This window comes from Aphelocoma coerulescens, chromosome 2 (genome assembly GCF_041296385.1).
Source record: "Aphelocoma coerulescens isolate FSJ_1873_10779 chromosome 2, UR_Acoe_1.0, whole genome shotgun sequence".
Classification (NCBI taxonomy): Eukaryota; Metazoa; Chordata; class Aves; order Passeriformes; family Corvidae; genus Aphelocoma; species Aphelocoma coerulescens.
This window is the reverse complement of record NC_091015.1, coordinates 17,484,598-17,506,917: the sequence shown is the minus strand read 5'-3', so window position 1 is coordinate 17,506,917 and position 22,320 is coordinate 17,484,598. Positions and strand designations below refer to the sequence as shown.

At 42.6% G+C, this 22,320-nt stretch overlaps 1 protein-coding gene across 5 annotated transcripts in view; it reads right to left on the bottom strand.

Annotated features, from left to right (window-relative positions):
* Positions 1 to 16,194, bottom strand: part of ARHGAP21 (Rho GTPase activating protein 21) — a 117,139-nt gene extending 100,945 nt beyond the window's left edge. For 2 of the 5 annotated variants that reach the window (XM_069006625.1, XM_069006629.1), the window contains exons 1-2: positions 14,703 to 15,197; positions 14,288 to 14,608 (exon numbers count right to left, since the gene is read on the bottom strand). In XM_069006625.1, the coding sequence (XP_068862726.1) occupies positions 14,288 to 14,374 (87 nt within the window). In that variant the 5' untranslated portion in view covers positions 14,375 to 14,608; positions 14,703 to 15,197. The other 3 variants (XM_069006626.1, XM_069006627.1, XM_069006628.1) reach the window with 3 other exon arrangements.
* Positions 16,195 to 22,320: the final 6,126 nt, after the last annotated feature.

Below are 22,320 nucleotides of genomic sequence, written 5' to 3'. Positions count from 1 at the left end.
GTTTACTGAACTAAATGATCTTCAGAAGTGCCTTCCAACCTCAATGATTCACTGATACTGTTAAAACTGGTTTTAAATCTGTGCCATATTTTCAGTGGTGAGAAAGCATTTTACAGTAGCTACACAAATCATAGCTGCAGACAAACCAGGTTCAGACTATTTTTGGCGAAGTGTCACATTCTAGCTCAAATCCCGAACATTCCCTACCTGCTCATGGCCAATACAATCAGCAATACCCTCTGCTAACATGCACACAGGACTCGGAAGTAAGTGTAAAAGTGTGGAGGGCTGTGAGCCCTTGGCACAAGAGCCCTCTGCACTCCCTTGGAGGAGAGAGGCCAGAGAGCAAAAAGACTCTCCCAGAGATAAGCAACCCTCCTCGGGTCATGGTGATAAAGTGAACCACCCCCAGCATGTCTTGTTTCTATATGGTAATAGCCTGTACCCAGTTGGCTAACTGGTTTCTACCCCACCCCCTGCCTTTCCCATAAAAAGCCCCTGTTTCTGCCCCTTGGGAAGGAGCCTCTGTCCCTGGCCTTCCCTTCACAGGGGCTGCTGGACAATAAAGGCTACCTCTGTGGAATTACCAAACGAGGCTCCTGTCCCTCTGTACCCGAGTTCGCCTTGGGTGATTTCACAAAGCTGAATCAGAAGAGCTGGAATCACTTTTAGCAGAGAAGTTGCTACACTTGCTGAAATCTCTTGCTGCCCAGGGAGGCCTCCATCGCCCTGGAAGAGTTGTTCTTTGCAGGATGCTCTCTCTAGGAAGGTCGTTGAACACCGGTGCTGACCAGCATTGGACCCCCTGCGATATAAAAGTGTATTCATGCCTTCTCTGCCATTCTCATTTCATTTACTGAAACGATGCTGTTCATGCAATTGCCATCATTTTCTAAAACTTCTGGCTTCAGCAACCACTTACACAATTAAATAATCACATGTGTATATGGAAGGAAGGAGGAAATGGAAGAACAAATTCACCTTAATATTGATCTCAGTGGACCAGAAACTCTCCAGTCATAGATCTAACACCAAAGAGAGATGGCTGCAGCTACAGCAGTGGTCACCACACTCCAGGTAAAATCCTGTGGTAACTACAGAAAACAAAACCACACCAGGAAGACAAAATTCTCTTAAAACAGGCAGAATTTGTTAATGTTGGAAGGAGATACTAGATGAAGTATAATTATACTTCAATCCATGACTTATTATGGAAAGATGCTCAAGAACTTCTTTTAGTTTTGCTTTTTTTTTTTTTTTAGATTAAATTTACAATTTGTACTGCTTTTACAGCAATGAGTCTTATTTGCCTGTTTTTGGACACATACCTACAACTCTTTCAAGTTGCAGACATTCAAAAAGGCAGGCCTCATTCTTCACAGATCTCCTTTAAATGGACAAGCTTTTTCACCCTCTAAATCTGAGTAAGAATAAAGGGGTTGTATAAAAAGATAAACTTTTTGTTCCTGAAACAAACTTATCTACTTCCACTTGTGTTTAACTTCAAAATACGGTTATTTTTACTACATTCTTCATATTTTCATGTTGTGACTTCATATATGAACGGCATGTCAGGTTTTCTATAGCATATATGGTCTTGCATTATACCAAGAACTGGTATGTGTAAGCTTTTTACTCTAACAGTTGAAGAAAATGTTAGCTGCTTGTGGTATTTTTGCTTAAATCTGACATGGGTCTCTTCAAAAGAAGGTTTGAAGAAAGTATGTAACTCAAGTTACTTATTTATATTCTAGCACATAATACAAAAAGCAGTCAGCATCAAAGAACAGAATAGGCAAAACTGATTTTCAAAAGAATTAAAGATTTTTTTTCAAAGGCTTATTTATTAGAACCACTGATCCAAAGCCTGATGAAGTTCAGAACCATCTCCAGCTTAAAGGACTTATACAGGCTATTTATGAAGTACGAATAAATGTAATTTTTCCCTTATTTTACTATTTAAAATTAGAACAAATATTTTTTTCCCAATTATTAAAAAACTTTTATTAACATAGGCAACACAAGATGTCTTCTGACATATATTTTTTTATCATTTCTGAAATCATCTAACTTAAATCTGCACTTAAGAATAAAAAATACTCTGAACTTCAATCATTTAAAACAATAAATACAATGGAACTTCAAAAGAATTCATTGGAATGCAAAATACAAAACAGTATAATGGAAAAGTAAATAAGGTAACAGAGGAAAACAAGCTTGTGAAATAATGTGCAGGTAGGCCAGAAAGGCCTTATTATGCAGTAAGAATAAATTAGAAGATCCTTCTGTAATGAGTCATTCTAAAATGCAACTAGTTGTATTTCTTTCCCAAATGAGAAGTGTCTTTGCAATAAAGAAACCAAGTTCCACAAAAAACAACTGCACCATGGGATAAAGAATACAGAGAAAGGACAACCACTGCTCCTAATGCATTGAAACACACAGTTAGATGACATATTCTTATAGGAGTTGAGTAACACTCAGCTGAGTGTTTTACATTCTTGTAATCCCAGCTTTCTCATTTACAAAAGTAGGGAAGACTACAGGCACCTTCCAAGGAATGAAAGCTCAGGGTATCTTGGGTCCTAAGCAGGAAAGAGAAATCTGCCAGACCAGATTATCCAAGCGGGGGAAGTCACCACAGTATTAGCTGAATTTAAGGTCAAGTCACTCCCACAAATCCTGGTTTTAATCTCACACATAATGCCTTCCCCTTAACTCATTTGGTAGGATTAATGGTTTGAATTTTTTAAAAATCCAATAATTTAAAAAAACAGACAAACAAACCACCACCCACATAGCAACAGAACATCAAAAAACATACCCAATAACCACAAACAAAAAAAACTCCATGATAAAACATCGTTATTCACCTTTTTGGCAGTATCCAAAATAAGGTGATTGTGGTGTTTTGTGCTTCACCTCCCCCACAGCAGAGAACCTAACACAGAAAAAAAATCTGTTTCCAAACTTCAGACTCCCATTATGAACTGCAAAGAAGCTTATAGACAACCATTACATCACTTACTGATGTTGCATCATCCAATATTTAAGCCACTGAATGGTGGCCATGAAATGCATAAAGGTTAACATGCTGAGGGAGTTGCAAGGGGAGAATCTTTTTCCCAAATAAACTCACACCGGGATAGTGTGAAAAACAGGCATCACTGAATTCTAAACTAAATACAAGATTTTTTCCTAAGTTTATACAAGTCCCAGATTTAAATGAAACAAGGAAAAAATGATTCTCTACAGACAAACTTACCAGTGAGGACTGTTTACCCTGAACACACCTTGCTGAGTAACTGTCTAATATTACCACTGGCTCTACTCACTCACATTAAAGAACTCAGTTTCTCAGTCATGAATCACTGATTACAAGAGCAGAAACCATCTGAGCCACAGACACCTTGTAACATTTTGGATCAAGCTTTAAAAATAGTTTTTGGGGGTGGAGGTTGTATGTCTGCCCACCCACAAAAGACAAAAACCCCAGCTCAACAAAACTTTTTGTGGCCATCTCATTTCAGAGTTGCTTAGGTAGAAGTTTACCTTTTTTCTCCTTACCTTCCAGATAACTGATTTTCAGGAGTGGTGAAGGGGAGAAGTTTCATTTTGCCAGATGGAGCTGCTCCTTCCAGTCCTTGCCCTATCCGTACATCACTCAGTCCCATGCCTTTAGAGCTACGCAGCTTGCTGTGTAACCTCTGAAAGTGCTACTTCCTTCCCTTAAGCTGTAGAAATGGAGTGAAAGAGAAGTAACTATTCTACAGCAAACAGAAGTCCCAGCAGCATCATTCACCACAAAAGGAGAAAGGACTTTTCCACAGGATCTAAGGGATTTACTGGATTTGCTGCTGCAATAAGACCTGGAATCAAAAATTAAGTCCTGCAATGTAATACAGTCCACTAAAAAGGTGACACAGGAAACTATTCTACAGGCAAAAAAAGCACTTGCCTGACTGCAAACAAGTAGAAAAGAAAGTATGACAGTATATGTAACTTGTGTGTACAACCCCAAATCACCTTGCATTTTCCTTCAGCTGGGAGAGAGGATGGAGAAGAGATGGGAGTGAAAACAAAAGCAGGCAATGGTGCATTTCATTTTAGCTTATTAAAACTGGAGAACATTAGACCCATATGATGCAACAACTTTAACAGAAGTGAGTAAAACCAAATACGTAAGTTTGGTATCTTCAAGAAGCAAAAATAGGCCCAGTCCTGAATATCTGAAAAACTCAATTTCCTGTTGCTGATCACCAACAGCTGCCTTGTTTCATCAGGCTTGGTACAGAACCTCCTGAAAGCAGAAGGAATCTTGATGAGCTACTATGGAATCAGCACTCCAACATGTAAGAACACCTGTAGATCAGATCAAAGATTCAACTAGCCCAGCTCTTACAGTGCAGATAGCTGTGGATAATTAGGAAAGAACACAAAAACTAGCATCACTACACTATCCTCCCAGCTTTAATTATTCACAAATCCATAATTCCTTCCACTACAAGGGTACTAAGTAACTCTAAAAGCATTGCTCTTTCAAATATAAATACGCGTTACACACATGCTTTTAGCTTCCAAAATATTATGGTGCAGAGTAACAAGCTTAATTAATTTTTATGCAAAGGACCATCTCTTTTTGCTTGCTCTCACTCCACCATACTGATCTGACACCTCCAAGTTCTTGGTGTAGATAGGATAAAGCTGGTCCACAGAAATTCAAGATGGAAACGGAGAAAGCTACAATATCTCAACACCACCTCTCTCTATTCTCCTCTTTCCTAAACTGCGAAGTCCTAGCTTCCTTTTTTGGTTCTGATACACAAACAACTCCATATATTCAATTATCATAGCTAGCCTTTCACCCCAACTTTTCCAGCTCTACTACATTGTTTCTGAGATGGGGAAAAATGAAGGGAGATGGGACCTAGATACACAAGCTCCAAGTGCAATATAGATTTATATACTGAAGCCTAACAGAGAACACTGTCTATGGATGATGATTTGCTCTTTTGACCAACACCAAGCATTAAGCTGCTCTTTAATCTGTGGAGTTACCTACCAGAACATTTAAGATTTCACCCATGAGCTCCTGTTAAATCATTACCTCTCAGCATTTTATATGTGACATAATACTTCGACATTTACACACATTTTATACCAACTAGTGCTGAAGAAGGTCCTTCAGCATTTCTGCACAGACAATTCATCTTCACTAATCTGAATAACTATCAGCAAGCAAAAGTTCTCTACAAAGAAAAAAAAAAATAAGCACTTTACCTCTCCATTGCCATTTAACTCACGAAAACAGCAGAAAGTTACCAGACCTATTTAGATATACAGCTGAATCGTAGCCTCAGTCAACAGTGCAAATGGAGAGAAAAATACTCAAAACCATCTACAGTCCTGAACTCACAAAAAACAACACCTAAAGGGCATGGGCTATGAAATGCTACCTGTATTGGCCAGCAGTCATTATACAACATAATATTTTGTAACACTTTCATACAGAAAAAAACCCTTTGTTGCATGGACTCAGCTACAAGGACCATTTTGGTTCTGTATGCAGTATTTTTAAAAAGCGGGAATTTTACTCCTCATGTTTAAAAAAAATTAAAATGCTAACAAGAGACACAAGCATGATCACCTTGTAAGATCACCTCCATAACATCATGATCAGAATACCAGCTTGCCAAACTACTTACTGCTACTGAATTACTTCAGCATCTGATTCAGATGCACAGATTGTGACTAATACTGAAGGTTTTTCATGTTTACTTGTTTCACTCTTCCAACTTTCATATTATTGCTAATTTGGAAAGATGGGAAACTTTAAAAACCCCAGAGCAGCACACAAGCCATCCATTCTTTTTTCCTTAAGAAAGATCATGTTTAAATCTCACCTCACAAGCAGCTCCAAAGCAACTTCTCCAACATATTTTTTTAAGAAAGTAACTAAAGCATACAGAAAATGTGAGACTGTATTTAGACAGACCCATGTAAGTACAGAGAATGGAGCAGAAGGCCTGTAAAATTGCCATGAAAATTGATTACTCCGGGCAAAGTTTACTTACTCACCTTTTAGCATGGTGATTGAGGATAATAAAATTTTTTAATGCATGCAAGAAGGAACAAGTCAGATTTTACACCATTGATGAATAAGAAATGTTTGTGGCTATACATGGGAATACTTTTCACTGGAGTCACAGGCTCCCTATTAAAGTTGCATCAAAATTAGAGAGAGAGCTGAGAAGAAAAGCACAGCAACAATAACAAAGTATGAAGTGCAATGGGACAGCTTGTTACACGAAAACTGCAGCATTTCGTATGGAGATAACCCTAACCAGATCTTTATCTTACAAAAAACAGGTCAGAACCCACAGGTAAGAAGAGTCACCTGCTTGAGGAGCACATACTAGACCTGTTGCTTCTTTTGCTAACCAAAAAGAACAACAAAAACATAATGTTTCAGTTCTCAATTCTTGCATCAAAAGGAAATTCTGATAGCTTTGCATACTCCTGCAAGCACTGACTGACCTCTAGCCCTCTTAAACATTATGGAACTCAGGACATATATATTTAAATATGTTTAAACCACAACAGACTTTAATTAAAGAATTGTATTTAAGTATCTGTCAAGTTTCCTAGGAAATTAACCGCTTCCACATTGTCTTACATCAGGACAGACCTTGAACAAGTTATAATGTGTTTTCCTCAAAAATAACTGGAATTGTGTTACAGTTTTGAAGTCCACATGACTTTAGCATCATAAACCAGTTTTTGAACGTCTCCACGTATGCAGTTTTCCGATATAATACCACAACTTAAGTTGTAGATTGAGCTCAGTTTTAGTTTTCAAAATTGACAAGTTCACCTCAATGCTGTGAAGGTATCACTGGACACATTGTATCTATCTGCCACAAGCCAAGTGATCTGTAAGGGATTCTCGAGAATTTAAAAGATTCTCTTTTTGCTCATCCCATGACAGAACAAGTTGTATCTAAGACACCTATTCACCTCCAAGTTTTAAATCACATCAGCATTTGAATTTTAGTCTTTTCTGCCCTTGCACTTAGACTAAGAGAAGTACACAGATATATTCAACACTAATATTTAAGGCAATTTAAGAAGCTTTTTTTTAAACTTTTTTTTATTACAGGATTGTTCACTCTCTTATGTCACAAACTTTGTAATACAAAAAGACCCAAATATTTAGATGAAAAACTAAACTAAGAGAGAACAAAATACAGTCTTTCAAAGGGTAAGTGGTTTGCAATAAAGTTTCAATAAGAAATAGTACTCCATCAAGTGTACAAAGAGATCTACATACATATACCAATAGGAGGGCACACTGCCATTTCTGTTAGGTAAAAAAAAACCAACCAAAAAACATCCCTTCCCCCACCCCCCCCCCCCCAAAAAAACCCTAACAAACCAAAAACCCACAACAAACAAACACCAAAATCCCCACACAAATTCAGGTTTCTCTTTTCAACCAATTTGTACCAATTGCAACTGTGATCTTTTTAATTTCTTGTCCTCAGCCCTTCAAACAGACAAATATAAACCTCAAAATTTAAAGTACGAAGATTACATTATCTAGCCAACTCAGTGATGCCAGTGCAAGATTACTCCCTACAGCATATTTGCTAGTGCTTAATGCAGTCCATACTGTGTGTCCTAACACATTATGCAAATGACACACACATAAAAGAAAATGTCTATCTCAGAGTGCCCCCCTCCACCAACAGACAATCTGTAATTAGCCATGTCCTCTAAGGAGGCACCTCATTCACTCTCACCAAAGCAGCAGCTGCTGGCAAATGGAAATAAAGAAATTTAAAACAAAAATAAGCCTACTACTACCTATACTCCCCAAAGGTGTATACTCATGGTTCCAAGCTAAAGTCAAAATCTAAACAGCTGTTTGTATTTTTCCAGAATGCCCACACAGAACCTCTCATGCCCAGTGCCAAATATTTATTAACATGATTTGTATCGGGCTCTCAAACATGCTGTACAGAGAGCTGCAGCAACAGATCCCAAGGCTTCACTGAAACACTTCTGATCTACAAGCTCCCAAGGCAAAAATCTAGAACAGAAAATACTAAGCAGCAATGCTTTCTGCTGAACACAATTCAGAAAAATGCAGTAGTTCTAGTCCCCCAGCACAGAGGTGCAGAGAACAAAGCATACAGTTGTGCCTAATCTTTACCATCCTACTACAAAGTGATCCAATTGCTAAACTCTAATATCACCTTCCCAGGAGAGTTCTCTTCAAATCCAACAGCAGTCACCAAACAGTAAATTCTGAAAATTGTTCCCTGTAAACAATTCAAGGAGTAGCCAGAATTCCCATCTATCTAGAGTAAATGAAAAGTGCATTTCACCATGGTTAAATAAATAAATAAATAAATAAAAAGGAAAAACACACCACAGAAGAAGCCTTCCCATTAAATAACCATTATGTACTCAAGAACTGTATACATAAAACAACTTAATCCTACCTTCCAACTCTAAGATTACGCATTTTCAGGTTTACAAGATGTGTCAGGCCTCTGATATGAGCAAAATCAAAGCCTGTTTGATGTCACTGCTCCCACCCATTATACTTCTACTGTGTGTGCCTACTACTGGATGATGGGCAAAAAATACCATGGAAGTGTCTTTGCAAAAATAATAAAAATTACAAGACATAAGAAGGATTTGGACAGCAGAAATGTGCAGCATTTATAATAATCTGCATTTCATACTATAAACAGGCAAAGCGTTACAAGATTCTTGTAAAAATAAATCAATCTGATCAGACAACATAACTCACATCCACTGTCTGGGTGCTATGCTTAGTGTAACATATTTTTAGTACATATCTATTACCTTTTGATAAGGCAGACAAACACCTCCTCTGTAGCAAGGCCCTAAATTCAAGGTTTTGATGAGATCGTAGGCTCTGACAGCTTCCACAATCATGGAATCTAACAGCCCACCAAACTGACTTCTGGAGCACTGTCAATTCAGACTGTTTCAATGCATTTTAGAAGCCTCAACATTTATATCAGGGCTAACCCACTTTTTTTTTTTTAAACAGTGACTCCTGTTAACCACAAGAAATCAATCTTGTTTTCATTTAACATCATTTCGTAATTTTTTATATCTGCTCCTATTCTATGCAATTTAACATACAAACAACTGCCAGGAAGAATAGCACACAATCTCTGAATGCTAGAAAACCTCAATTTTTTCTTCCAGTTGTTATCAGAGAAAAAAACCAAAACATCAGCTTCAGAGGACCAGTATATACTCCTAACAGCTTAGCCTAACAGTGCCACTTAGACTTCCTTAGAAAGGTAATATTTTTTTTTAGTAAGGCTCACAGGTTGCACATGTTTATATTACAGTCATCATCTACACAGCCACATATGTACGTAGTCAGGGAATTAAAGAAAAAAAATACCATCTTTTACTCTTTTCAGAGCCCATACTGTTCAGCTATGATTTCGTTTTCCACCTACAGTAAGACGTTTTCAAAGGTACAAGAGGGACAAGATCACAAATGCATACAGCAAGATAAAAAAACCTCCTCTTCCCTAACTCAATTGTTCTCTCAATTGTTTTTGTGGGTTAAGTAAACACAAATGACATGAAATAATATGTCTGAAGTAGCAGACGTTATTTTTGCATCTTAATGATAAAAATTACTAAAAATAGCTTGTAGAGAGAAAAAACTCAACTTAGTGCTTTGATCTTTGTCAAATCTGCTAAAGAAAAAAGGTTCAGCTGTATAATGCATATACAGCATGCAATAAATGCAATTATTTTATACACAGTTCAAGATACTCTGAGTCCACCGTATTTCTCTTGCAAAAGTTTTTTTTTTCCAGACAATTATACCAAAGTGGTACAATCAACAAACTCGTACCACTGGGAAGCAAGAAGTCACTTTAGAAAAACACATCAAATGCAGTTACATTGGAATGTAAAGGAAGATATCTTCCTTTCCTTGAAGGAACGACTTCCTGCTTCATATTGTCACTTATCAAATATGTAACATTTCCTTATGGAAGAGGTCCATGTTTTGTCAAATTACCCTAGGCTTATGCTGACATAGAGCAGAAGTCAGCGTTACGCTTGCATGATTAAATAGGATTTGACTCAAGCTTTTTAAACAGCTTCAACCAAAACTCCTGGTAAGGCTAGTATTTATACTGAATTTATTTAACAGAAGCTTTGGGTGAAATTCTCTATCACCCAAGTAATGTACACTTCTAACAACCAGTATTGTGTACTCTTTGACATACAAAATCTTACAAATGGATTTCTCTAATTCTGATCTTTAACATTACGATTAAACCTTCCAGTGTCTGAGTATCAGGGATAGAAAAAAGCACCAGTACCCAACAGCAGAGAGTTCCAGAACAGTTCACATGTTTACAGGCATAACTACAGAAAGACTGACATTCTGCTCGGATAGTAGAGAGATGTAACACCTGGGAGTCACCACTTGAAGTTTACCAGTGTCATCCCAACCGGGCTGTTAAAATAGTAAACAATCTATTCATTATTGTTAGCAAGAAGGCAAATGATTTTCTATTTTTAGTGCCACCATTGCCCTTCCCTGGTTCCTGACCCAGCACATGCTTCTCCTCAGTTTACGCAGTTGTGCTCTCTCTGATAAGGTGTAGGAGTGAGAATATTGCGGGGTTTTCTTCTTCTCTGAAATTGAACAGTTGTGATTACAAAGCAAGTACTGATAAACCTCTTTTAATTTTATAGAGGTCTTTGGAAAGGTATTCCTAACTTTTGACAAACACAGAAGCTCTGGGGAATCACTAAAGACTGTTCACTATTCCTAACAACTCACCTGCTAAGCAAAACAAAAACATGTCACAAAACCAAAAGAAAAATACCAGTCGTAATAAAATTATTTGATAAAGTATTTTTAGTATTCATTTTAGTATTCATAAACCAAGGAAACAGTATTGTTAAGAATAAAATTTGGCTTTTAAGGCCACAAACACTGTTGCTTATATTTTCTTCAACCTGCATTTAATGTTCTGAATGTAATTTTAATACAGATTAACAGTAAACTATACCACAAAGAGACACAGCAATTCTTTAAATGCAAAACAGTAGTACTAGAAAAGCAAAAAAACCCAAAAACTAAAAGCACTTTTTGTTGTGCTTTTCCAGGCAAAAGGACGGGAAATTAAATTTACACTAACGAAGACACCACTTCCAGCCTCAAACCTGGACAGGCCTGTGGGATGTTGTGACTGAAGCAGTACTGGCTGTATCGCAGCAGGGCTTAAACTCTCCAGCAAAACACCACTACAACCTGACAGAACAGAGATAGCCAATGCTTGTTAATCTAAAAGCCAGAAAGAACACGCTCTCACTTATCTGTCCTTATGAACATAAGCCCAGCAGTTCTTCCATTTGTAAACGTGTGTCAGATTTCAAACAGAATGGCAAACAGCCCTGAGAGTCCCTGGCCCTCTCTGCCAGCTCCCCCAGGAGCGCAGAATACGTGACCTGTCCCTTTGAGCAGGCGCTCCAAGCTCAGACGGAGCCTGCAAGCCTGAACGTGCAATCTTTGTTCACAACAATCGTCTCAGTGAAGGGGCTCTGAAGGGAGAAAGACCACTAGGTATGGTGTCGAAGGGAAAACCAAAAAAAAAAAAATGAAGTGAAAATAAAAATAGAAAACATGGCAAGGCATGACCAAACGGAACTTAGTATCAGAGCAGGCAGGCGTCCAAAACAAAACACAATTATTGACCAACATACGCAGTATCCAGACGACTCAAATCGCATGTCCTCTATTCTCCTACCTGTGTACACAAAGATTCACAGAAGCACCACTTCTCAGTCAGACATTCCCTTTCTTAGTCTGACCACTGATCTTGAAGCTAGAGGACAAGTTTTTCAGTTCTTGCTAAAGCCTTGATGATTACAGTTGTGCATTTCCAAAACCTTAAACTGATCGAAAATCCTAATTTCTGTTGCAACTCCCTTGACTGTAGTGAACAACAGCTATGCTTGGAGTCTTCCTCATGACAACCTGCTGTCTGTGTAGGTCTACACCTAAACATTAAATGGGGATGACTTAATTACTGCATTATAATGCAAACACCATATGGGATCCAGTATCCCAAAACCATAAATCATTTCCCAAAATTGCTAATACTTTGCAGATCAGTGCTAGAACACTACAAACCCCTGCAACTGCAGCAATTTTTTTGAAAACTAGAAGTCTGTTTTTAATAGTAATTGTCTTTTCTTAAAGGTGTTTTCCATTTTTTATACAGAAAAGCCATTCTTACTGTTCAACACCAGCAAGAGAGACTTCAATTAAAAGGATTTGTTCACATATAGCACAAGAAGCACTGTACACAGGAACTACTCCATCAACTGAACTGAGAGAGCAGATGCCAAGCCACAAATCCTCACTCTCTTGACATTTTACACAAATCTATGAAAATAAAGTTGTAAGAAAATAAACTGAACTTTAAGACATGCAGCAATATTACACGAAGGCAACGGAGAACGCACAGCAACCTTGATCATGAATTCACCAGGGCCGTCTAAGTTCAAGCAAAGATTACATCAGGCCTGCTCTGATCAAGGCAATCACCCGTCTGAGCGCGTTTTTTACCAGTTACATTTTAACTCTAACATGTATGTGCCTGGCAAAACAACAGGCAGAGCAGTCCATTTTGCAATTCCACACCTATTAGTAGTCCCCAACTAGACAGCTTTAACATGATAAGCTCCAAAAGTGCCACAGACCTTGTTAGGGCTTACCACCGTAGGGAGAGGTAGATTATGACAAGAGCCAGTACCAAAGCCCAGATGTTTCAATATGACAGAATTAAAAAGCAGATATTCATTTTTACCCTTAGACATGTGGTTTTCTCCTCCTTCCCAGACTATGTGAACTATTGAAGAACAGGTTCTCCAAACATGCAACTGTTTTTCAGCTGTATTTTATCACAGAGTATTTACATCTTCTGTGCTCTTACTTAAGACTCCGATTTCATCCTCACCCAACCCACCTGACTTTAAGAGACTGTGTGAATCTCTTAATTGAGGTGATAGCAGAAAAGAAAACCCTGCAATACCATATGTGACACTTTCAGACGAAGGCAAAAGGGTGAATTCAAGATAGCAGTAAACCAAAACCCAGTGTCCTAAGGAAAAAAAAAACAAACCCACAAAAACACAAAAATCATAAAACAAAAAACCACAACCAATCCAAAAATCACCCAGACTTTTAAATTAAAGTTCTGTATGTTTAAAAATCACTCAATTGTATTTCAACCTCGAGAAACAAAAGGGGGAATACCTACATAAAGGGCATATATCTCATAGCCCTATGCAGATTTAAATCAGCTTTTTCTTCAGCACAACATACATACTCTAACTTTGAGAAATACAGAATCAAGTTTGTCTTTGTAAATAAAGCTTAAGACAAATCTTAAAACAAGTCTACTGAAACTGTTGTATGTATTTTGTTGAATCTGAAGTTCATAATTTTTTCAGACACATTTATTACTGTTAATAGGGAGCACAGAAGGATCAGACACGGTTCTGTGTTAAAAACTTTGTCTTACAAGTCAAAACATGCAATGGTGCCACCATAGGGCATGCTATTAAGTTTCTGAACTAAACACACAGAGGATCGTTCCAGCAACAACTGCTATGGACAGAAATATCCTTAATATAAGCTGCTGCGGACAGACAGGAGAGTGGCAAGCACAGGGTACAAGCAGACAGAGGCCAGACCCTTATTTCTACTAAAAATCATCACGGTAGAAATGTGACAGGAACGAAGCCGTACCCCCGAGCGCCCAGCGAAGCGCTCCTCCAGGACGGGCAGGTTGGGCGTGGGAGCGACACGCCAGGCTCTGCCCGCGGGGCCGGAAGGGGGGCGAGGGGCCCAGGGGGCGGCCCCGGGGAAATCTCCATCCCGAGGGCCAGGGCGGCGGCGGCTCCGCAGGGCGGGAAGCGGAGCCGCCGCCCGGCCCGGGAGCGGTGCCCCGAGTGCGCGGCGAGCGCTCGGCCGGGCGGCTGCCTCCCCTCCGCTGCTGGGGAGCCGCACCACTCCCAGCGTCCAACTCCCAGCAACTCCGGGGCGGGCGGGCAGGAAGAGTGGGAGGGAGGGAGAGCTGGAGGGAGGGAGAGCGGGAGGGAGCGGCCATTAAGCCCGCTCCAGCCAAGCCGTTCCCCGCGGCGGGAGGCGGCCGCCCGGCACGGCCCGCGCCCCGCCCGCCTCCGCCGCTCCTACCTGGCCGCCGGCGCCGCTGCCGCCGCCCGGGGGGGGCTCGTTGTCTCCATCTCCGCCGGGTAGCCCCGCTGCCCACCGGGTCGCCATTATTTCATTCCCGGTTACAAAGGAGGCACAAATCCTCTGGAGTCCACATCGGGGAAGGGAAGGGACGAGAGGCGGGAGCCAACGCCAGAGCCACTCACGCACACCAGGCGAGGCTCGGCCAGCCCAGCCCCGCCGCCGGGGGACGGGGGTCGGCCCCTTCACGCGGTTGCCATAGGGAAGAGCACCCGAACGACCCTGGGCTTCAGCTACACTCCCCGGCTTCTGCCTTCATGGCTGGAGGAGGAGAGAGAGAGCAGATGTGTCAGTCCTCGGCACGGGGCCGCCACCGCCTCCGCCGCCCGTCCCTTGTTAGGCTAATTGCACCCACTCGTCATCTTCCTCTTCCTCCGGCTCCTCCTATCCAGAGCTCCAGCCGTGGGGAGGAGAGGGCAAGCGGGTAGAGGCGGGAGGCGTCCCCTCCCTCCTACTTCGCTACACGCCGCCGGAGGGAGCGAGGACGGAGGGAGCAGCGCTGTTTAGGCAGCCCCGGCCGGCGGGGCGGTAGGGCCGCTCCCGGCCCAGCCGAACTTTGATCAACTGGTAGAGGAGGAGGACGGGACCAGGGGCCGAGGGGCCGCTCGCTCTCCAGGCCGGGCGGAAGCCGCCGCCTGCTCACGATTCCCGCCCTGGCAGTATCCAGCGGCGTGCCGGGGCGGAGGGCGGCAGCAGAAAGCACACAAGCCCTGATGAAGAAGTGGCAACAAAAGACCCCTCCAGCAGCACCGAGGCCGTGCCGAGCTTTTGTCTCTTAGGCGGGTCTGCCCCGCTCGCAGGCGGCTCCCTCCCCCCGACTACGTAGCCCGAGCCGTTCGCGATCAGACCACCGCGCCCCACGCCCCGCCCGCGCCCCTCCCTTGGGCCTCCCCCCTCACAGACGTTGCTTCGCTTCGACAGCGGCAGCCGGCGGCCGCTGCGGCCCCGCCGGCGGCAATTAGGGCGTCTCGGCGCTGGGGCCATCGCGCCGCGCCAGTTACGCCCCCCTGGGCTCCTCCCAGGGCTCCCCCGGCTACCTGGGCACCGGCCCGGGCTCGGCGGGGGTGGAGCGGCGGGGCACTCCAGCCAGCGCCTGCCCGAAGGCGCAGGGCTGTGCGCGGCTGTGCCACCTCCGCCGTGCCGCTCACCGCGATCGCTTCCCCGGGCCCTAGCACGGCGCCCCTTCCGCCCCGTCCCGTTACAACCCATCCCCGGGCAGGCCCCGGGTCCGTCCCGGCGCCGCAGGCCGCCCCCGCCCTGGCAAGAACAGGGGTGACCACCACCCCAGCCCGCCGGGCCGGCAACGCGACCCCGCGAAGGGCGGCGGCGCCGCCCCACGGCCCCTCCAGCCGGCCCCTCTTACTCGGCGGCCCGCGGAGCTCCTGCCCCTTCCCCCGCCGCGGCGTTCCCGGCGTTGGCGGCTCCCGCTGCCTCTGCCGGTGGGGAGCATGTCCCCTTCCCCTGCCTCCCGGCTGGCGCTTTCTCTTCCCTCCAAAAGTCCACCCACCTTCTGAGACGACACCGCGAGGGCAGGAACTGGCTCCCGGCTGCCGTCCAGGGCACCCGCCCTGCGGCCGGGGAGCGCAGAGCCCCGCCGGCCCCCGCCCCCCAGCACGGCCTGGGGCGGTGGCGTTTGCTGCTGCTTCCCTGGGCGTTTTCGGGGGTGTTCAGACAGCACCGATCTCAGACTTTCCGCCCTAATGCAGGATTTGGTGCTTCTGCCGCCAGCTCCACCTGCACCTGGCTTCGGGAGGACCGGGACCGCGACCGCCTCGCGGCTGGCTTTGGACGGTCCCGGCCGAAGTCCTGGGCCGCCCCTGGGCGAGTGGCGGGGGGAGCTTGGTTTTGTTGTAGCCGCGAAGGCGGTAAATGTAAACATTTTCTATACTTTATCATCATCGGAGTGTCTGATTTTAAATTTCTTTTCGGTGTTTAGAATGGTGTTTTCTAGCGTAGAGGCTGGACAAATAAGGTTTCTGTGAAAGGGAACAAAGAAAAACAGCATTTGCAAGAATTGGTAAAGAACTGAGTGAAATGAAAGGTTGTGTCTAGTTTGTGTTCTGAAAACAATAGTAATGTTTTGGGTTGTGGTTTTTTTTTACTGTGCTACCCTTGACCATGAGATTGTAATCTCTGAAAAGAGGTGACCGCCCTGGTTATCCATCAGCAACTTGCATCATCAGCAGGGATGAATACTGGTATCCAGAGAATTGGAGAACGAGCTTACTTCCAGTAGCTGGAGGAAAAGTCCCAAGACCCATATGCTAATTATTGTCAACCAAGGTCACGTCTGGTAAGTTTAAAAGGGTGTTACAACTCACAGCCTGTCACACTGATTCAGGTGCTTGCCTACAATACTGTGTGTTGCTGTAGATTTCATTAGGCGTATAGATAGTTAAAAATGTGTGGTAGTTTCTGAATTTGAGTTCCTCATAAATTTCTGGTGTTAAAGACTACTTTGTGCCTGAACCTGATCTGGCCCAGAGATTACATACGGATGTTTTGAATAAGCATACTGCTGTCCAGCTGGCAATCTACAGGAGGGTTCTGCCCAGCTCCCTAATAATTTCACACTGTCCTACAACATTGAAAGATTTGTTTGCTATCCAGACCCAGAAAAAAACTGTTATAGTTTGCACAATGGTTGTGAAGAAGTTGAAAAGACCAGAATTAAAATCACTTGACATTTTTGAAGGGTGGAGAAGGGGAACAGCTGGGGCACTTCTGTTGGGATTCTGTTATCAAACAGAACCAAAAAGTGTAGCTGTGTGCTCAGCTGCCTACTGTTCTCTGCATAGGAGTCATCATGCCAATCTGCAGAACACCATCAAGAATCCACGATGTATACAAAATCAGTTCATGTATTCATAATAGTATTTTTTTCTATGGTAGCCACAGTACTGACTCCAAATCTAAATTAGCATCATAACTAATACCCATATAGAATGTTGTCAGATTTACAAAATGTCTTGGAGAGATTGAACTACAAGTGGACTCTGAATATAGTATCTAACAAGTCTCTATATCAACATAGCTCCATCAATATAGAGACAAATCTTCCAGTTTCACTTTTTTTTACATTGCCAATCAATTTCTCTAGCTTTAGCTTTCAAACTTTAACAGGGAGATGAAAATATCCCAGAGGAAAATTTGATCCTAGAATCACATATTACTTCATTGCTGGGTTGAGGGATTAGATCTCATTATTGACTCTGAGACACTTATATTTGTGTAATTATCAAAAGAAAATTCAGGCTACTCAGACCTTTGTTAAACTGTGTACTTAATTTTCTTCCTCATATTACAGTGTTCTGTTTTTTCAGTCGCAGAAGTTTTTGTTCAAGACACTGGGGCGTTTTTAGGACTTTCCTGTATAAGACTATCTTGCTGTAATTTTTCATTGTAAATGTGGTGTCTTAGTTACAATAAAAGCTTAAGGAAGGACACAAACTTTCAGAAACGTGCTCCGTATCTTGGGTTCATAACACATAGCAAACCTTTGAGTCCCTTAATCATCCTTGAAAGTAATTTAATGAAAGAGGTTGCAAAATCAGAAATAGGGTAACCAAAAGCTATAATTTCACTTTCTCACCTTCCAGTCTGAAGGTGTTGACACATACTCGCTTAGCAGGCAGCTGCAGCAGCTTAAAGTGTTAACACCATCCTACTGTTTATTATCACTCCTTGCTAAAGAGTATCATCCCCACAGGAGAGCTGCTGCAGACATCTTTGAGCGCATCTCAACCACTTCAGTGCAAAGTCTAGCAGCTAATTTAAATTGCCAAGGTAGGCAGACGTCAGCCTGTCCTGCAGTCTAGGGGCTAAGGTGTGCTCAGTCTTTCTGTTCTGCCCATTCTGCTGGGTCAGTGGTGGCACAATTATTGGGCTCTATCTTCTTAAACTATCACCTGCTGAATGAATGTGTTGATGTGTTGAGAATATAGATATTCTAGAGGCTAATTTGTGGACATCAAAATTCACTGGGCCAGGTAGACTGGAGGACTGAATTTCTTTACACTAAATACATTTTAAGTACCTGCCTCCTTTCCAAATGGTGCATAGCACCTGCCTCTGGCAGGGCACAGGGGCCTGCTTTTCTCTCACATGCACAAGTGTATAGACCTGTAACCTGCACCCAGGTGAAGCAATTCATTTGCCAAGCAGTTCTGTTGTCCTTGCCATCTTGAGGGCTCTCTCATTTTTCACCACCTGCAGCCCACCATGATATGTCAGACCTGAGGTGCCACAGGCACTGAGGAGGCTCAGCCATAGCCAGTCCCAAATGCCCAACCTTTGGGTTAGACAACAACAGGAGTGGAGAGAAAAGGAACTTAAAGTGAGAACAGGTTTTTTACAGGACTCTTTAGATTAGATTAGTGTGGAATACCTGAGTAAAATAGATTAGATAGGCAGCAGTGGGAGATAGCAGTAAATCTTGAGTATTTTGTGCTGGGGTAAGGACTTCCTAAGGAGAAGTCTGAAAAGTTAAGTAGGAAAAGGTCCAAGTTTAACAGGGCCTGAGTTTATGGATGAAAGGAAGAGTGAGTGGGTGGAGATGCGCCTCAGGCAAGTAGACGTTTTTTACTGAATTTTGCCCTCAGAAACTGTCACTTGTAGGAACTGCTGGGGTAATGATCGTTCTGATAAGAGTTTCTGCTATAGTCACTAGTGGCTTTAATCTCACAATCAAGGCCTGCTTTGAGATGTTCAGGCTAAACCTGGACACCTCTGCTATGTTCTTTGTTTTGAACATAAGAAATACTACTGCTTCCCAGGAAATGTTTGCAAGCACATGTAGTGTGCCTGACTACAGACTTTCCACCACTGGCATCAGCCTAACAATGTCCCCACTCCCCGAGGATGCTGACAGGTGCCCGAGAATGATTCAACAGATTCTCCCCAGCATGAGAGTTTGAGGAGTGGATTACACATATATTTTTCATTCATTGGTATTTCCAAGATACTGTAGATAGTAGTCAGACCCTCCTACAAGTGTAAAAGCCATTAAATCATTACTATAGCTCCACAGTAACATGACCATTGTCTGCAACTGCATTAGCTTTACAGATTCCTGCATTGAAATTCCTATGATTCAGACATGATACAGGCATCTGTTTCTTGTCCAGCACTAGTATAGTATTCATCCTAGACATCAGTAGTGATGGCCATTTTCTTGGTAACTGTACCACAATATTCCCCTTTCACTTCATGGATGTTCCTATCAACCAACACTCAGGAAACAGAAATAAATATCATTGCTGCCATGCCTACATCTTGCCTCCCCTTTTACACCAAACCCTTGCAACTGTGTCTCCTTTCTTTTATTTAAATCTTCTCTTCACAGGAGATCACACCTACCTCACTTGGCCCCAGACATTGATGCTTTTAAAGTGCTCCAGAACACTGCCAAAGAGAATTGCAGCAAGGCCTATCACTGAGTCTATAGTAAAAGAGGATTTTGACATCCTGAAGCTTCAGTCAGCCGTCTCAATCAGTCACAGGGTGTTAGGCAATACCTCCCAGAAGTAACACCATTTTAAGCGCATACAGTATTCTGCAAGAGTACTCTCAGGGAAAATCACTGCCTGGGAGTGCCAACAGAGAGTAACATTGCAGCTTTGGTGGAAGTCTGGGCATCTAGTTCTTATCCTGCTGCACTGTGGGGAGAAAGAAGCCATTTGGCTTCTGGCAGTGGTCCACTTTTGGGAACCAGCTATCTATGTTGAGAAAAGCTATGTTGTGTCTCAGATGAAGTGTCTTATACTCAGTGTAGTCTTCTCAGATAACAAAGCTGAGGTGTTAAGGGAGATCTGTGTCTGTCAGGATGCTGCTCCTGATGTGGACTGGGTAGCAATGTCCGAAACACAAAGAGAAGCCAGAAGTGGACAGCAAGATGACTGTTTCTCCTGGCCAGCATCCCTGATCCATCGCCAGTCTTCCTGAGCTGGACCCAGAAGTGTTTGTGTGAGGCTACCAATGTGCACCAAGGCAGGCTGGCACAGCTTTTACAGCAGTAAGCCTCAGCTGTTCAACACTAATCATCCCTGCTGTTCTGACTCTGGAGTTGGATACATTTTGGTGGGTTTGAAGCATTAGTATTTCAGCTCAGACCACAAATTTGGTACTCTGTAAAGAAATACAAAGTTGTTCAAGCCTGCAAGTATTTACTAGCATCCAGCCAGGGACAAAAGTAATTTCAAGTATAATTCAGTGAGCCCAGGAGAATGGGTTGCAGTATAAAATTTGAGCAAGCAAGATTATGGTTAGGAGGAGCCCAGCAGAAGTCACTTAATACTTTTAACTTGGGTTCCTAGCAATGAAAATCTACTGACACAGTCTGAAACCATGAGCAAAGCAAAACTTGTTTTTCATGCTTTGCTGTTGGAAACTGTCACTGTGGAATAACAACAGTGACAATGTTTCTGAAGATGCTGTGCCTGTTTACAGAGGATTTCCTAATTTTTTAAAGGTCGAGGGAAATAAAATCACTGCAATATTTTCTGCATTCACTTAAACTATCTACATTCTTTCATTTGTTTCAAATTAGAGGAGCCAGAGTTTAACAGATAAAGTCATCGGCCTCGGTTCTGCTGAGGGTTTATTCACTTTAGGTCAAACAATGTTAACTTGTTTTAGAAAGCCATCAGGGACTATTACATGTGCAGCATTTTCCTTCAGAAACCCTCCCCTCCCACACATGCAGTTTAAAAGAGTTCAACACAATAAATATCCAACCTATTTAAAACTGTCCATGACAGGAAAGGTTTAAGTGCTCGAATGGCAGAGAAAAGTGAAATGACAATTTGAGTTACCTTAGCTCCTCTACTGAAGTAACAGCTCTGTGTTTGCTTCTGTGCTTCTGACTGGAAGGTGATAAATCAGCCCTATTTTGTAAAATGTTTAGTTTAACTACTGAACTGACAATTTAGATGGAAGTAGCTGGTGATGAATTGACAACAGTGTTATCACTCTCTCCTTGCTTGATCACATAATCAGCAGCTTGATCGGCTGATTAGCGAAGCCTTGTTTTAGTAGCACAGAGGTGCTAACAGCCATCTCCAAAATTCAGGCTACCCATCTTGTATTTTTTCTGACTATCCACAGCCTCCCTCTAGATGGACGAAGTGTGGCAGCTTTCTTCTGAGCTCTGCCATGTAACAGATCTTCCTCTAGAGCTGAGCTGGATCAAGACAGCTTTCAGGCATTGAGGAAAAACTCAGGAGTAAAAATTAGACATATCACATGAATATGTTGATTTCATTCAAACCCTCCCTCCTTCCAAAAATGACGTGCCCCACCCAAAGGCAATGTGTCAGTTGCTGCTCCCACATTTTACCTACTGTCAAAGAGCTCTTACTTCACTTTGAGCTCATAAGAACCTCACTGCCAGATACCCTGTAGAAACCACGTACTTGGCTTTTACTGGCTTCTAAACCTGATTTAATGTGCTTCTACTTATGCCAACTGACCGCTGCTCAGCTCTCTTTTCACTGAAGAGACACAAGAGATGTTCTCTAGGACAGCAGGAGTCATCCAAAGGTCAGAAGGTGTCTAAACCTGTAAGCTGATTACTATTTATGGAGACTAGGCTCTGAAAGTGATATTACGCTGGGGTGGGTTTTTTTTTGGTTGATTCGTTGGTTGGGGGTTTGTTGTTTGGTTTGTTTCCCCACTGCTTTCCCACCATCCATCTTTCTGCTGAAGCTTTTAAAAAGTGAGATGGAAAATAGGGAGACAGCATCCAGGGAAGCATGATCCCACAAAAAAAGAAAAACGAAAAACAAACAAACCAAACCCAAACCAAAAACCAAACATGTGAGGCAAGCTGGATTGTATTTATGTCTGTATGGTATAAATTTTCCAGAAGTGACTGGATTTGGAATATCTTTTGGTATTTTAACAGAACTAAACTTTTACTATAGCTTCCTGAAAGAAGTATTATAAATTCCCCAGCAAGCTACATCCTGCTTCCA